The sequence below is a fragment of the Monodelphis domestica genome, chromosome 2 (genome assembly GCF_027887165.1).
Source record: "Monodelphis domestica isolate mMonDom1 chromosome 2, mMonDom1.pri, whole genome shotgun sequence".
NCBI lineage: Eukaryota > Metazoa > Chordata > Mammalia > Didelphimorphia > Didelphidae > Monodelphis > Monodelphis domestica.
The window spans coordinates 268,811,464-268,827,366 of record NC_077228.1 but is presented as its reverse complement, the minus strand read 5'-3'; the positions used below and the strand labels follow the sequence as shown (position 1 = coordinate 268,827,366).

At 41.9% G+C, this 15,903-nt stretch overlaps 2 protein-coding genes across 2 annotated transcripts in view; both read left to right on the top strand.

Moving 5' to 3' along the window:
* LOC100025731 (RLA class I histocompatibility antigen, alpha chain 11/11-like) overlaps positions 1–15,903 on the top strand; it is a 182,143-nt gene that overhangs the window by 36,289 nt on the left and 129,951 nt on the right. The gene's annotated exons all lie outside the window — the stretch shown is intronic.
* LOC130457597 (osteoclast-associated immunoglobulin-like receptor) lies at positions 6,995–10,981 on the top strand. The gene is made up of 5 exons (XM_056820184.1): positions 6,995–7,031; positions 7,568–7,600; positions 7,971–8,258; positions 9,132–9,413; positions 9,811–10,981. The coding sequence occupies exons 1-5, from the start codon at positions 6,995–6,997 to the stop codon at positions 9,933–9,935; spliced, it is 765 nt and encodes a 254-aa protein (XP_056676162.1). The 3' UTR covers positions 9,936–10,981.

The window sequence follows — 15,903 nt, the reverse complement described above, 5'->3', positions numbered from 1 at the left end:
ACCTATGGCACATGTGCCACAGGTGGCCCACAGAGACCTCTCTGTTGGCATGCCAAAGCACAGAATTTGCCAGAGTTCTTTACTAGAAAGCCAGAGGGAGGCAGGCCTGGGCTGATCCCCTCCCTCTCTCCATGCATGCCTGTGGATGTCACCAGCCCCTCTGCCCAGCAGCCCAATAGGAGCCCTTTCTCCCTTCCCTTTCTGGAATAATGGAGGGTGGGGCAGGGTACTCCATCTTTAAAGGGTTTGCATTCATTGGTCTAAACCAACATTTCACACACTATGTGTGTGTGTGTGTGTGTGTATATATATAACAAGGTAAGCTCCAGTGGAGTCCATGGCTTAGACATAAAGAATGTTATCCTAAACAAATGAGAGGATCAAGGAAGAAATTACTTTTCTGATCTTTCTGAAAGAGAAAAAGGTTTTAACTAAAAAATGGATAGAGAGGATCACATAGAGGTTAACTAGATATTTCTGATTACATAAAATTAAGAAATATTTGCATAAATAAGATTGAAGCAGATAAAAATAAATTGGGTAAGAGGTTAACTGGGGGGAAATATTCATTTCAATTTTTCCAGTTGCTCTCATTTCCAAAATATATAAGGAATTTATTTAAATTTATAAAGTTAAGCACCATCTTCAGCTGATCATCAAAGTATATGAATGAGTAGTTTTTAAAGGAAGCAATCCAAGCTATCAATAGTCCTGGAAAAATGCTCCAAATTATTAGAGAAAGTAAATTTAAAGCACCTCTATGGTTCCACTGCACATTCATCTAATTGACAGGGTTGATAAAAAAGAAAGTGCTAAAAGTTGGAAGAGTTGAAACAAAGTAAACATGTGAATCACTGCTAATGCTGCTGTATGTTATATAGTCACTCTGGAAAGTCACTGAAACTAGTTTAGAAAATCATTAAATTGTGCATAAACTTTGCATTAGCAACATTATACCTAGGCTTATACCTTAAAGCAGTGATGGAAAACCTATGGCACATGTGCCAAAAGGATACTCAGAAGTTTCTCTGTAGGCTACTATAGCCACTGGCCAGAGTTGGTTATTAGAAAGCCAAAGGGTCTGGGGCTGAGCTGATCCCCTTCCCCTCTCCATGCACCTGAGGACATTCCTCATTTCACCCACCCCTGTCTGAGATAAGGGGGTAGAGTGGGGGAGGGGAGGTGGGGGATGGGACAGGGCACTCAGGCTCTGGGGAGGTGGGACCTGGCCCACCATCTCCTAAAAGTTCACCATCACTGCCCTAAAGAGTTCAAATAAAGAGGAAAAGATCCTATCTGCACAAAAATATTTGTAACAACTATTTGTCTTATCAGGAATCAAAATCAATTCCCCATCAATTGGGGAAGTAATTATGGCATGTTAATATAATGGACTATTCTATTCTAATCACAATATATTATCACATACATATATAGGTGTAATTGCAATATAATTACAATATATTAAAATACATTTATGGTATATAGAAAAACTTGGGCCTGAGGAGGTGAGCTAATTCACTACTCACAGTGAGGTGGAAGAAAAGGAATTAGACTCCAGGAGTCCTGGATACCAGCCCAGAAACCTTGTCTTTCTAACAGACTGTCTGTCTCAGCCAGGACCTTTCTTGTTATTTTAGTTTGATCCTTTTTTAAACCACCAGCCAAACAAGGAAGCAGAACAGAGATTCATGGGGTGGGGGTGGGGGTGGGGGGAAGGGTGGCGTTTCTACCCACACATTCCCCCCAACCAATGGGACTTCGAGATGCTGAAACGTCACCGGTTACTGCCCCCATTAGGTTAGGGAAGATTCCTATTCTAGGAAAAAGAAACTCATGTTTTCCCTTAAAAGTAGGGCCTTCCCAGTCCGTGGCCAAGTCCCGTGATCATAGCCTGATCTGAAAACCCCTGCGCCTTGGAATTTTCTTTGCCCTGTGCGGGAGGAGGCAGGGATCCGATGGAAACTGCCAAGAAAGGGTGCTTAAACCTTTTTTGGTGTCATTATGGCAGTCTGATGACGACCTTCTGGGAATAATGTTTTTAAATGCACAAATAAATACAAAGTATTACAAAGAATATTTATTATATGTAAAGATGTGACTCCCCACCCCACCCCAGCCAACTTCACGGACTCCCTGAAATCCATCCACACAGCCCGGGGGTCTTAGACTTGAGGTTAAAAGAATCCTCGCTTAAAAAGAATGATAGATAAGCACCCCAGAACCCCTCCCGGGTTCCTAACCACCAGCGTCCTTCATTGAGGAATAAGTTATTTATCTGCAAGCGCCATCCCCTCTTTTTGAACAATCCTTACAATCCTGGCCCTAGTCCACTTTTGGAGATCGAGCCCCGGCGGCCCGGGGCGTGGTCTGGGAAAAGGCTCCAGCGCCCTCTGAGGAAAGGAGGGAGATCTGGAATCCAAGGGAGGGGGCAGAGGCTTCGGCGTCCTCCAGCTGAGGTGAACCCTTTTCCCAGGATCCATCGTGGGGGCGAGGTTGAGGGACGGGGATGAAGCCTCTTCGATAGGCAGGAAAAATTCAGGCTTACGGATCCTTTGTCCCCACTTTTCCGGAGTCAAACCGCCGAGTGCCTTCAGGGACGCAATTTACAAATCAAGCAATTCTGTCCAGGATGTGCGTTAGCTCTGAAGTCCAGAATACCGGTTCCCCCCCGAGATTTCCTTAGGCTTTCTAGAAAAGACCTCCTGCCGCTTTCCTCTCTCCGCCCCATCTTTGGGTTTCCCTTTATTTCCTGGTCCTAGGTCACCCCCAGAATCACGGCTTGTTTTAGAGGCTCAGAGAGAGGACTGTGCCCTGGGCTTTCCTCTCCAGAGCTTCACCCCTTTGCAGCCTTTTCGTTGAGAGGAGGGAGCTTTCCAGTTAACTGGAGGCAGGAGGTGGAGCGGAGCTGAAAGTCTTCCAGCTAAGGACTTTATGGAACTTCCCTACCTAGAGGAAGCAACGTTTTGAATTATTGATCCTTCTTGTCCTATGCCAAGGGAAGACCAGGACTAAAGAACTCAGTCAGCCCCGCACTGAATCTTGACAAGTTTAAAGACTATATTCGCAGATAATTGTTTGAACTGGGTTCCCTCTGCTGGTCAAAGAAAGTCCTGTTTGGACTCCTTGTTCAAAGTTCTTAAAAACACACACACACAGAACCTTCTGTCTTAAAATTTGTATATTATTAGTTCCAAAGTAGTAGAGCAGAAAGGGTTAGGCAAATGGAAAAAGGAGGCATGTTCACGGTCATACAACTAGGAAGTGTCTGAGGTCAAATTTGAACTCAGAACCTCTGCTCTTCAGCCCTGAATCTCTATCCACCAAACCACCCTAAAATCTGGTCTTTGAAAGGGGATTATTGGACCTTTGCTTCCAGAGGCAGAAGGGAAAGTACCAGTGGTGAGATCAAACAATGCTCCATTTCTTATTTCTTATGCATTCATCTTGTTTGTACAGAAGCTTCGGTTTCATACAATAACAATGATCAATTTTATCTTTCATAATTGCAAGGAGATCATCTTTGTTTCAAAGACCTGCTTAGGGGTTAAGAATTCACTTCCTGGGGGCAGCAAGGTAGCTCAGTGGTTTGGGAGCCAGGTCCAGAGATGGGAGGTCCTGGCCTTAGACACTTCCCAGCAGTGTGACCCTGGGCAAGTCCCTTAACCCCCATGTCCTAGCCTTTACCACTCTTCTGCCTAGTGTGAAAATTTATAACTACAGAAAGACTTGCAAGCAATGGAAGCTTGAAGATCTGTAAACCAGGAAGATTCCGAAGGAGAATGTGACCAGGTGGAAGGCAGTATGAACAAGCTGGCACAAACTGTTTTTACTACTTCTTTTTCTTCCTTGAAACTCTGAGGAAAAAAGTTGACAGAGAGACTTATTTTGTAGTTTCTGGCTACTGGTTTCAACTTGAGGACTTGGGCTTAGCTCTGAAGATCCTTTAAAATTATTAGCAATATTCCCTTAAGAGACAATTCAACTCTACTTTCTTAATATTGAATTTCTAATAGATTAGGGAAACCCCAAATTTCCCTCTCTCCTATCCCCATTCCTTTACACCTCTTCTTTACAAATAAAATAAAAAATAAATCCCTATATTCAGTACTAGAGAGTGAGATTTAGTCTGTTAAAACCTGCAGTTAACTTATCATCTCTGAATCACTGTTGAAACCAACAGAAGGAAACAGGAAGTGGGTGTGGGGAGGAGAGTTGAGAATTCAGTCTCTCCTGAATCTTATTTCTTAGAGTTATTGTTCCAGTTTTCTCTTTACCTTAAATACCCTAGTAATTGAGCCTCTAATACACTTGGAACCAATACTCGGTATTAATTCTAAGATAGAAGGTAAGGGTTTAAAAAAAAAAAGAATTCACCTTCTACCCAGGTCTTTGAAGCAATGACGATCTCTTCCAAACTGGAAAAAAAAAAAAGAAATGATATCAACTATTCAGGTCTGTGTCCATTTTGAACTTATTATGGAATATGGTATAAGCCATTGGATTGAGACTGATTTCTGACAGACTGCTGACCACTCTCCCCAGTACTTGTCAAATCTGGAGTTCACTCCTAGATAATTTATGTTTTTAGGTTGATCAAACATTGAAACATTGAGCCCTTGCCCTCAGGGAGTTTACATTCTAAATGAAGAAACAACATATGCCATCAATGGCATGTTATCAAATTTGTGGACAACCACATAAGCTGGAAGGGATAATTAACACCATGAAGGACAGATTTAGAATTCAAAAATGTCTTGACTGGATTAAAAAAAAAATTTAGAAAAATTTTCAGAAGCAATGTCTGAATTGATATCTGGAGGTCTGACTTACAACTTAATGTGTGAAAGGGCAGCTGGAAAAGCTAATATAAATGTAGGCTGTGCCCACAGTGACATAGCTTCAGGGAGAGGGTGGGGATGGTTCTGTTGGGCTCTGCCCTGGACAGACTGCATGTGTTTTACTAACAAAGACCACATACCTCGTGACCCACTGTCTTTATTTAACCCAAAGGTTTTTTCTTTTTAACTTTATCTAATGATCAAGCAGGGGGTCTCCAACAGGAGTCCTTTAAGATCTTGCCACTAAGGAACAGGAGATTATAGAAGCAGCATACAAGTAATCTAGTTGAGACTCATGTCAGTAAGACTGGAGGGTCCCTCCTATGTTGGCTCATTCTTACCTCCCAAAGCACAGCAGTGAAATCATCCTTAAGATTTCACTGATCCATTAATTCATTGCTGGTGAAGTTGTGAATTGTTCCAACCATTCTGGAGGGAAATTTGGAACTATGCCCAAAGGAAGCTTAAGGCTGTCTGCCCTTTAATCCAGCCATAGCACTGCTGGGTTTGCATCCCAAAGAGATAATAAGGGAAAAGATTTGTACAAGAATACTCATAGCTGTGCTCTTTGTGGTGGCAAAAAAATTTGGAAAATGAGGGGATGCCCTTTGATTGGGGAATGGCTGAACAAGTTGTGGTATATGTTGGTGATGGAATACTATTGTGCTCAAAGGAATAATAAAGTCGAGGAATTCCATGGGAACTGGAAAGATCTCCAGGAAATGATTCAGAGTGAAAGGAGCAGAACCAGGAGAACATTGTACACAGAGACTGATACACTGTGGTACAATCGAATGTAATGGACTTCTTTACTAGCAGGAATGAAATGATCCAGAAGTATTCAGAGGGACATATGAGAAAGAACACTATCCACATCCAGAGGAAGAACTGTGGGAAAAGAAACACAGAAGAAAAACAACTGCTTGATCACATGAGTCAATGGGGATATGACTAGGAAAGTAGACTCTAAAAGATCCCCCTAGTGCAAATATTAATAATATGGTAATAGGTCCTGATCAATGACACATGTTAAACCCAGTAGAATTGCACATCAGATATGGGAAGGGGGGAGGGGAGAGAAAGAACATGAATCTTATAACCATAGAAGAATATTCTAAATTAATTAATTAAATTTTTTTTTTCAAAAAAAGATTTCAGTGATCCAGAGGACTAAGGCTAGAACAGCTGCTTTACGTTCTTGGGCATCTAAGGCATATAGACCCAGCCAATAGTAATTGGTGTCTCTCAGACTTGACAAAATTCCCACTGGCATTAGAGTTCCCATACCTGTCTAAGTAGGTGTGTATGAATTTGAAAGTAGCCCACTGTTCCAAAGCTGGGCTTCTGCTGACTATTCTTTCCATGCTGTTATTGAGTTAAATTTTCTATTATGTTGTACAAGTGTCTCCTATTGCAATCCTGAACCTTATGCCATGGCCCAGAGCACATAGGAGATTTTTCTTTTGGGTCCCAGCAGCAAAACTAAAAGCATGATATAGAAATTAAAAAGAACAATTGAGGTTTGTCATCTTGGAACATTTCCTTGATATTGCTTCCCCAGAGTGGAAAGGTTTCCCCAGGAAAGAATAGATTTCTCCCATTGAAGGTCTTCAGATAAAGACTAGAATGATAGAATGACCTTTTTCTTAGTATATAGAGAGATATTTTTCAGATCTCTTTAATGGACCAGATTGGCTTTTCCCTTTTTTTGAAAATAATTAGTTAATTTAGAATATTTTTCTATGGTTACAAGATTCATATTCTTCCCCTTCCCTCCCCCATTCCTTCCCATAGCTGATTCACAATTCCACTTGGTTTTACATGTCATTGATCAAGACCTAATGGACCAGATTAAAGGGCCATTGTTGTCTCCTCCAACTCTGAAATGTTGTGATTCTTCCCTTATCTTGTCTCTGTATCTCTGTATCCTGGACTAAGTCTCTCTCCACCTTTCTGGGGCTGAGGTTCCTCCTTTTAAAAAGGAAGATGGGATGATCTCTAATCTCCGAGGAATTTAGCACCTAGGAAAACAGGGCCAGGCCATGTCTCTGTATTTCCAATGGCTCATTTCCTGAGAGATTGGAAAGAAGGAATCATCAAAGGTCCTGTGGGTGCCTATCCTTCTACCCTTCAGCCATTTCCAGCTATCGAACATGATCCTGGTCTCCTCTCTTCTGCTACTGAGCCTCTGTGAGTCCATCTAGTCCTCCTCCTTATCCCCCACTCTCCCTTCCACTCCTTAGCAGTGATTGAAGGAAGCAGGAACTAATATAGTTGAGTGCCCAATAAAAGAACTGTGGGGTGGGGGTGGGGGAAGCTGTGTAGCTCAGTGGATTGAGAGCCAGACCTAGAGACAGGAGGTCTTAGGTTGAAATCTGGCCTCAGTCACTTCCCAGCTGTGTGACCCTGGGCAAGTCACAACCCCCATTGCCTAGCCCTTACTGCTCTTCTGCCTTGGAACCAATACACAGTGTTGATTCCAAGATGTAAGGTAAGGGTTTTAAAAAAATAAAAAATAAAAGAGCTGGGAGGATGGGCTTCTGGGACTTTGGAGAAGCATAGGCTGAGGGACAGACATCTACATCCATGAAAGAGTCTCAAGTTATGAGATGGACACTTAGATCATTCAGTGGTTAGGGACTGGGAATGCGAGATACTTGTCTCATTGAGGGGTCAATTTGACTGAAGGCAAATTGGAAGCTGACCTCCACCCACTTTCATTGTAGGGCATTTGGGTTACACGGCTGGCACACCACCTGGTGAGTAACTGCATTGATTCCCTACTCTTCCTCCAATCTATCCCCTATTTCCCTTTGAATTCTTGCAGTCTTCAGTCACTAATATCTTCTAGGGACCAGGCATCAGCTTGTCCTTGGATCCTGTCCCCCATTTCTTGCCCTTATCCTGTTGTAACCTATCCTTACTCCCTCTCCCTTGACCGGTCCCTAAGAATCACAGAAGGAATGCAAAGGGGACATAGAGAGGGTTAATTCTAATTCACCCACCCTCAACTTAACAGATGGAAAATTCGAAGTTTAAAGAGCTCACCTCACTCCAAATCCAAGCTTCCTGAGCCTTAAGGCACTGGCATTTACTGAAAGTATTCACTCAAATTCTTCTCTTTCCTAGGAAAAGATTTTTACCCCAAACCCACTCTCAGTGCTAAACCTGGGCCTGTATTGGCCCCAGGGGGAAACTTAACTTTGTTGTGCCAAGTGCCAGTTCCAGCCACAAGATTCATCTTGAACAAAGTGGGAGAGGTCCAACCAGTCCAGATTCAGGAATCCTCGGAGTTTGGAGCTGAGTTCCTCTTTGAAAGGGTGACCCCCACTCATGGAGGCAGTTATAGCTGCTGCTACCAGACTTCTTATAACGTATGGTCTCAGCCAAGTGACTCCGTGGAAGTGTGGGTGACAGGTGAGGCTGGGGAATGGGAGAGAAGATGCATGAAACCTAGTAAGAGTACAAAGGTAGGTGGAGGGAGAGGAAATGATCAGACCTTAAAGAACCCTTGTAAATGGTCACCTCTCTTTTTCTGCCATAAAAAAGTGAGCCAAATGTGAAGGATTGTGTCCATTCTGAGCTGGGGGCATTCATAGGAGGGGTAGAGCTGCCTGGGGATCAGGAGACTCAAATGTCAGTCCCGATATGGGCACGAGCGTGGATATGGACAAGGCAAGTTATGTCCAGAAAGGAATGACTGGAATAGGAATGTAAACCAACTCATAGGAGAAGCAGTCGAAGGTGTGGGAGAAATTTAGGATACAAAAGAGGTCCGTGGCGGCAGAGGGTGACAAATGGTTGCTGTTTCTCAGTATTGTAAAGGGGTACTATGGGAAAGGGGGGATTCTTATCCAAAGGAGCACCTGTCACAGCTTAGCACTTGAAAGTGTTAGAACCTAGAGATGGGGCCCAACTATGTCATCTGTTTAATGGGTAAATTGAGTCTTTAAAAAACAGTAAGACAATCAAAGTATCAGAGTCTAAGATAGAGGCATACATGGAATAATAGTCACAAATGTTCAAGATGGAAGGGACTTAGAGATCCAGTCTAACTCCCTCACTTTATAGATGAGGAAATTGAGTCCCAAAAGAAGGAAAGACATTTACCTGAGGGGACACAGTAGGTCAAACAGAACTGAACCAGCATCTTCTGAGGCTCTTTCTATCACTTCATATTGGGATTAGACAGAAAATCGATCTGGGGGCACTGGGGGCAGAACTGGAGGGCTAGAGGGCCAGAGGGGCAAGAATAGAGGGGAACCTAAGCTTTTCCTCTTCCTTCTACAGACATGTTACCAAAGCCCTGGCTCATAGCAATGCCAGGTCCCGTGGTGGTACCAGGCACCAATGTGAGCCTGCGCTGCCATGGCCCACTAGGGGGGATGAGCTTTGCTCTTTATCGTGTGGGCTTCCCAGGGCCCCTACAGTACCTCAGTTCCGCCCAGCCTTGGGCTGACTTTTCCCTTCAGGACTTCATGGCTCCTGGAACCTACAGCTGTTACTACCATACACCTTTTGCTCCATACATCTTGTCTAAGAGGAGTGACCCTTTGATCATCAGCTGGTCAGGTGAGGGGACCCAGGAAGTTGAATGCCATCTCTCTAACCCTTTCGCAAAATCTAGTATCCTGTCCCATAGACTTCTCAGGGACCTTAATATATCCCATTCCCTGGCCTTGGGCCTTTTATTTTTGGAATCTAGGCAGATTATCCTTACATCTCCTTTAGCCAGGTATCCTACTACACAATTCTTTTGGGAACATGTCATCCTTTCTAGCTCCCAATGCTTTTTGAATATCCAGGCATTCTTCTCTTAAAAAAAAAATTAAACCGAGCTAAGAATCCATCTTGTCCTTACCTCAGACTATGCCCCCTCAGAGATTCATGTAGTCATTCTCCCAGTTTCCCCAATACTCCTGAAGTTCTACTCATCAATGGATCTGGGTAATCCTTTCTGCCCTTTCAGGTTCCACTCCCCAGGATTATACTACAGGCAACCTCATTCGAATGGTCCTGGCTGGACTGGTTCTCCTCACCCTGGGGACACTGGTGTTACTAGACTGGAACAGAGGAAGGGGCTGCCAAGACTGAACCTAGAGATCCCCTTGAGCAACAGAGTTAAAGTAAAGACACTGGGTCTTGAGGTGTGGAATGGGGTGACATGACCTGGAGATATGAGGGTTCTTTGGAGAAGGATGAAAAGGTATTGTGGGAAAGCTTGATGGGTTTAACTTGTATTATTGGGACTAGAAGCTAAAATAATGGAATGGAATGGAATGGGCCTCTGCTGTTGGACTTAGAGGTTGGGATAAAGGATGGAAAAATTTGCAAACTTTTCCATCCTTCATCACAAGGTGTGATAAATTCCTGACAGTCACATGCTACATTATTACAATTAAACATCCACATTTATGTCCATATTGTATTTTGAATATTCAAAGTTGTCTATGTATTTATATATCTACTTTTTGTATATTCTATGATCTAGTAATTTTCTTTCTGCAAGCAGAAATATATGTGTATATATATATGTATGCATATATATATACATTTTAAAACAAACTATATATCTATCATGAGTGAATGACCGAACAATGACAATTCTCTATAGCTATCTATCTGTGGGTTTTAAAATTAGTAATCAATAACTAAGTATTATATTTTATAAAGTTTTATTAAAAATAACTAAAACAAAAGAACTACCTGACTTCAGCCTGATTGCAGGTTCAAAAGAGAGAGTGAGGGAGGAGTTACAGCCACTGAAATACAATCATGAATAATGTGGGGACACAGGAAAATGGGGAATATTAAGGGACTTCTGGGGGATGAAATCCAAAGGCTCAAAATCTCCATTTATACATACATATCTATCTATCTATCTATCTATCTATCTATCTATCTATCTATCTATCTATCTATAATAAGTTCACATTTTGGGACCAAATAGAATAATTCAATACCTTAATCACTTAAAATCTTAAACATAGTAATAACCAGTGGATATGAACTAGATATGAACTCTGACAATTTTGTTCAAAATTCAAGGTTCTTTCTACTATATTGTGTGGCCAGAGGGAATATAGCAAATGCTAAACTACCTTCCCTTCTGTAAAATTGAGATTTGAAATCTGGGCTACAAGCCCTTGCTCCACTTCCCCAAAATGCTTTGTAATCCTACGGAATTCTGAGGTGGGCGAGATCGAGAAGGTATTTAAGCTGATTACAAAGGCTTTTGAGGGCTCTTTTGGACTTCCATTTTGGAGCAGATGCATCTCTTCTGTGATGTGAGGTTATCTGGCCTAGGCCTCTGGCCTAGGCATGTGTTTTTTCTTATTCTGTATTTTCTTTAATCTTTAACCTTTAATAAACCTCTAAAAAATATAATACTCCTTGCAGAGAGAAACTAATTTCTACCTGCCTCAGTCTCCCAAAATTTTAACTGTTACACTTCTTTGCCCTCCCCTCCCCAACTTGTACCCACCCACTCGAGCAAGTTATAGATTCTACTATTTCTCTCTCACTCTCTCTCTCTCTCTCTCTCTCTCTCTCTCTCTCTCTCTCTGTCTCTCTCTCTCTCCCTCTCTCTCTCGTCCTCTCTCTCCATGCTTTGTGTGTGTTGCTGAATTTCTAAAACTGTTCCTTTTGAACCCCCTGATAACATATTTCCTGTTACAAATTAGTTGCCTACCTCAATTAGCTCTTAATAAGAGGCATTTACTCAAAAGGAAAAGCAAGAACAATAATTATACAACACTATTCCCAGAAACCGGGGATGCAAGATGCTACCAGTGCACACAAGTTTGTGGGTGACAGTGAACACAAACTGACATTACCATGGTAATAAACCATTTGTGTAGAGAATCCATGCATCCAGAGAAACTAACAACTCTGGAAGTGCAGGATTTGATAATCTTTTTCATTCTTGGGATCAGTCTTCACCAAGGTCACTGATAGGGATGGTGGCTATGCAGTCCTCTTCTTGTGATACTGGTTGCCCTTCTACGAACCTCTCTTTGATTCCTCTTGGATGCTACATTAGGCTAAGTTTCCTTCCAAAAGGGCAGATCTCACAGGAAAGCTGCCACAGTGTCTTCCTTCATCATACATCCCTTATACATTATTGCTAAAAGTGTCCACAACTTGGCATGTGAACTAATAATTAATTTATGCAATTTTGAAAAGGGGAAAGGCATACTTGGTTCTTTGAGTAATTGCCAGGAAAGACCATGATGGCAAAGGGAAGTGAGGCTTCAATTGCATTTTAATAAGGCACAGAGGGCATAGGGACAAATGGAACCAAGAGTACAGAAACAAGTGGTAAGAAGGGAATGTAGATGCAGATGTTGGACTGAGGGATAGAGTGGTGAAGGAAGATAATCCTTACCAGGAAGAGGATGAGGTGTTGGGAAAGGCACTGAAAATCAATCCTATATCCATGGATTAGACTTTAGAGCACTTGGCAGCATGGACACAGATAGAGAAGGAGGAGTGCTTGGGAGTCCAGTTTGAAGTCTCATTTTATAGGATTTTTGAAGGAAGAGACTAATCTTATCTGTGCCACCTTGGGGTTAGTTAATTAACATATACTAATCATTGTTTAAAGAAAAAATCTTGATTAGGGCTTTGCCCTAATAAATCAGGCAAGTTCAGGAAAATGAGGCAAAATTTTTTTTATTATCACGTACAAGGCATCCATATTGTAAGGGGTAGCCTCAAGCGCAAGATTCGGACCATTTTTAAAGATGTATTTTTGTAATATAAGAAGAAAATCAGAATAGGTTCACATTTCTTTTTTTAAACCTTTTAAACCTTTAAACCGTTTAAACCTTCCATCTTGAAGTCAATACTGTGTATTGGCTCCAAGGCAGAAGAGTGGTAAGGCCTAGGCAATGGGGGTCAAGTGAGCCCAGGGTCACCCAGCTGGGAAGTCTTGTAGGCCAAATCTGAACCCAGGACCTCCCATCTCTAGACCTGGCTCTCAATCCCCTGAGCTACCCAGGTGCCCAGGTGCCCCCTAGGTTCACATTTCTTAAAGGGGATGAGCTACTATATCTATCATGGACGATATCCAAGTAGATGTTGATTTCTAAAAAAGGCATCAAGGCAACTGTGACTTCCCTTTCCTATGTTTGAGTTGACATGTGAGGGTTGCCAGTACATCCATGAAGTCCCCCTTATGAGAGGGCTGTTATAGCCTGTGTAGCTCCATACCTTAAAAGAGGGCCAAAACATATATTCATTAAAGAAGGATGGGAAATCATGGGCTCATTTGAATTACCTTCATAGTAGTAGATAAATTCTTCACAATAATTCAATATCATTTCAGAGCTGTTTGTAAAAGTTTAAAGTTTACATATCTATATAATTTTAAAATTATCAGCACCATGCAGTGTTCTGTTGGTCTTCTGAAACTTTTCTGAGATGAAAATCTAATAAAGGACCAAAAGTCCCTGACAGCAAAGCTTATATTAACAGGATATGGTTTTTGTTTTATATATAACAACATATATTACAATATAGTTAGTAAATTATGTTCCTTTGATCTTTGAGACAGATTACATGTGACTTCCAGGTTTCCCTTTGCAAATTATATTGGCTACTTGTAAACATGTTATACTGATTGGTGAGGGGTGGTGGTTCAGGGGATCAGAACAAGATACAATTTTCACACAGTACAAAATCCATGCTCTATCTTTATTACAGTCAACATATTCCCCAAGCTAAACCTTCAAAGAGTCCTTCCTCTAAAACCAGTCCTCCAGTAACAAAAGAGTCATTGTCTATTGATCCCTGAAAACAAATATATAATGACAACTGAACAATGGCATCTTACCAAACACCAGCCAGTTCAGAATTAGACAGGGATATGATTGGAAAATAAAGACATTAGACCAAGAAATAGAAAAGACAAATGAAGAGTTGAATCAGAATGTAACAAGATTGGGGCATATAGAAGCATAGGGGTGTTCAGGGAGTACTAGAAGTCCTGGTATGAGGACTTGCTAAACCCTTTTTAGAATTGCTCATCCACCTTTGGTGCCCACCTTTCACCCAATTCTCATCTGTGGCTCAAAGAAGCTATAAAACGGACATTGACCATACCCTGGTAAATCATTCCAGAAAGGTGGGCTAAACCATTTTGAGGTTAACCAATAAACCCCAAACCCATCAGTGATTTAGGGGAATGTCAGCCCCACATGTGAAGAATTCCTCTGGTAGAATGAGCAGATGAAGACAATTTGTTCCAATAACCATGAAAGTGGCTGAACTAGGAGGCTGTGGAGTACTTAGAGTGTGGTCAGACTTGGACTGTATCCTGGGACATCACTAGTCCTTTTCACTTTTGTCCTGTCACTGGACTTCAAAGATTTTGTAAGAGAAAGTGAGCCTGATAACTTTGCACAATTCTGCCTTATTTAAATTGGATCTACTAGACCACCCTGGGATGCCATTGGTCCTCTTTGGAAAAGGAGGAAAAAGAACAACAAATAGTTAAAAACTGAGTCTCCTTGGGGGAAAATGAAAACATTGTTAGAGGAGGGAACACCTCCTGGACAACTCATAACACAAATTGAGGAAACATTGCACCTCGTCTGCAACACATTTCACAGATTTGTCTCCAACATCTGGCAGTACTCCCTTCCCAGATTTGCTTCTTGAAGGTCCCTTGGCCTGGCCTCAGAGTTCCTCACACTTCAGCTCTGCAGTCAGCATTCAGTGAAGTCCCATCCTCTGATACTGCTGTCTGAGTTTTCTCTACTTACTGCCTTCTGTTTAAGCAGTGACTTGCTTCTCTGCCACTTTCTTCCTAAAGGAAAATGTTATTCTTTGTGAGAAATCCCTGGAGTCATCATACTTGGTAACCAATCAACATGTTGTCACCAACATGTTAGAAAGGCCTGGATCATACCCAGATGCCACCCCAAAGAGAGGCTCATGTAGGTGTCCAAAACTCCCCAATTTCCTTCTCTTAGGAGCCTTCATCAAAGAGTCCCAAAGTGTCTCTCCTAGCTTTTTGAGGGTGATATCCTTAAAGGCTGTTCTGTCCCATGGTCAAGCTGTGTGTTTCTTGTCCAACAGCTCCCCAGTAAGGCTTTCTTATGCTTCAGTTAAACTCGTGTACTAATTTTTATTTTCCCTTTCAACTCCCATCACGCTTTTCCTCATCCCATTTTAGCTCCAAATAATGTAACATGCCATGAAGCTTCAATGAGCTGCAAGGAGAAACGTGATAATGGGGGGGCAGAGAGAAAGAGAGAGAGAGAGAGAGAGAGAGAGAGAGAGAGAGAGAGAGAGAGAGAGAGAGAAAGTAAGAGAGAGAGAGAGAGACCCCTTTCCTAAATGCCTTCTTGAGATCTATTGAAGTTCTGGAAGAGCTGTCTCCTCTTCCTTCTGGGCTGGCAAAAAGTCCTGGTGCCCTTACAAATGAGTGACACTTCTGTGCCTCATTTGTTTTTTCCAATTGCATGCTCTGGCGTCCCCTTCTTCAGCACTGAGTGACATCACAGCTTTTTTTTTTCTCTTTATGCTGCCTGCCAAGTCTTTGTTCCCCTAGGAACCCAAATCAGTGTCTGCCCTAGCCCAAATTTCAAATCAAGCCAAAACAACAAGCATTTATTATTGCTTCCTCTATGCTTTAATTACTAGAGATATAAGGAAAGGCAGCAAAAATGACTGCCCTCAAGGAGCTCACATTCCAATGGCAAAGGCAACATGTAAACATCTATATGAAAACAAGATTATACATATACATATATAGAGTATACATGTGTTATATGTAACACATACAATATTACATATAATATATACATATGTATATGTGTATTTTTTAATTGGAAGTGATATCAGAGGGAATATATTATATTAATATTGAGGCTAAATTGATAAAAGGGAACAGTCACCCTGGGCTTTTTGGGTACTCACAGGGAAAGGCCATGATTGTCAGTGGGAAATGGGGTGTACCTCAAAATTTAACAAGGCACAAACTGGGGAAAGGTAGAGAGGGATATAAAGGCAGACTAGGTGGAGATAGAGGATGGAGTGGGGGAGAGAGGTATGG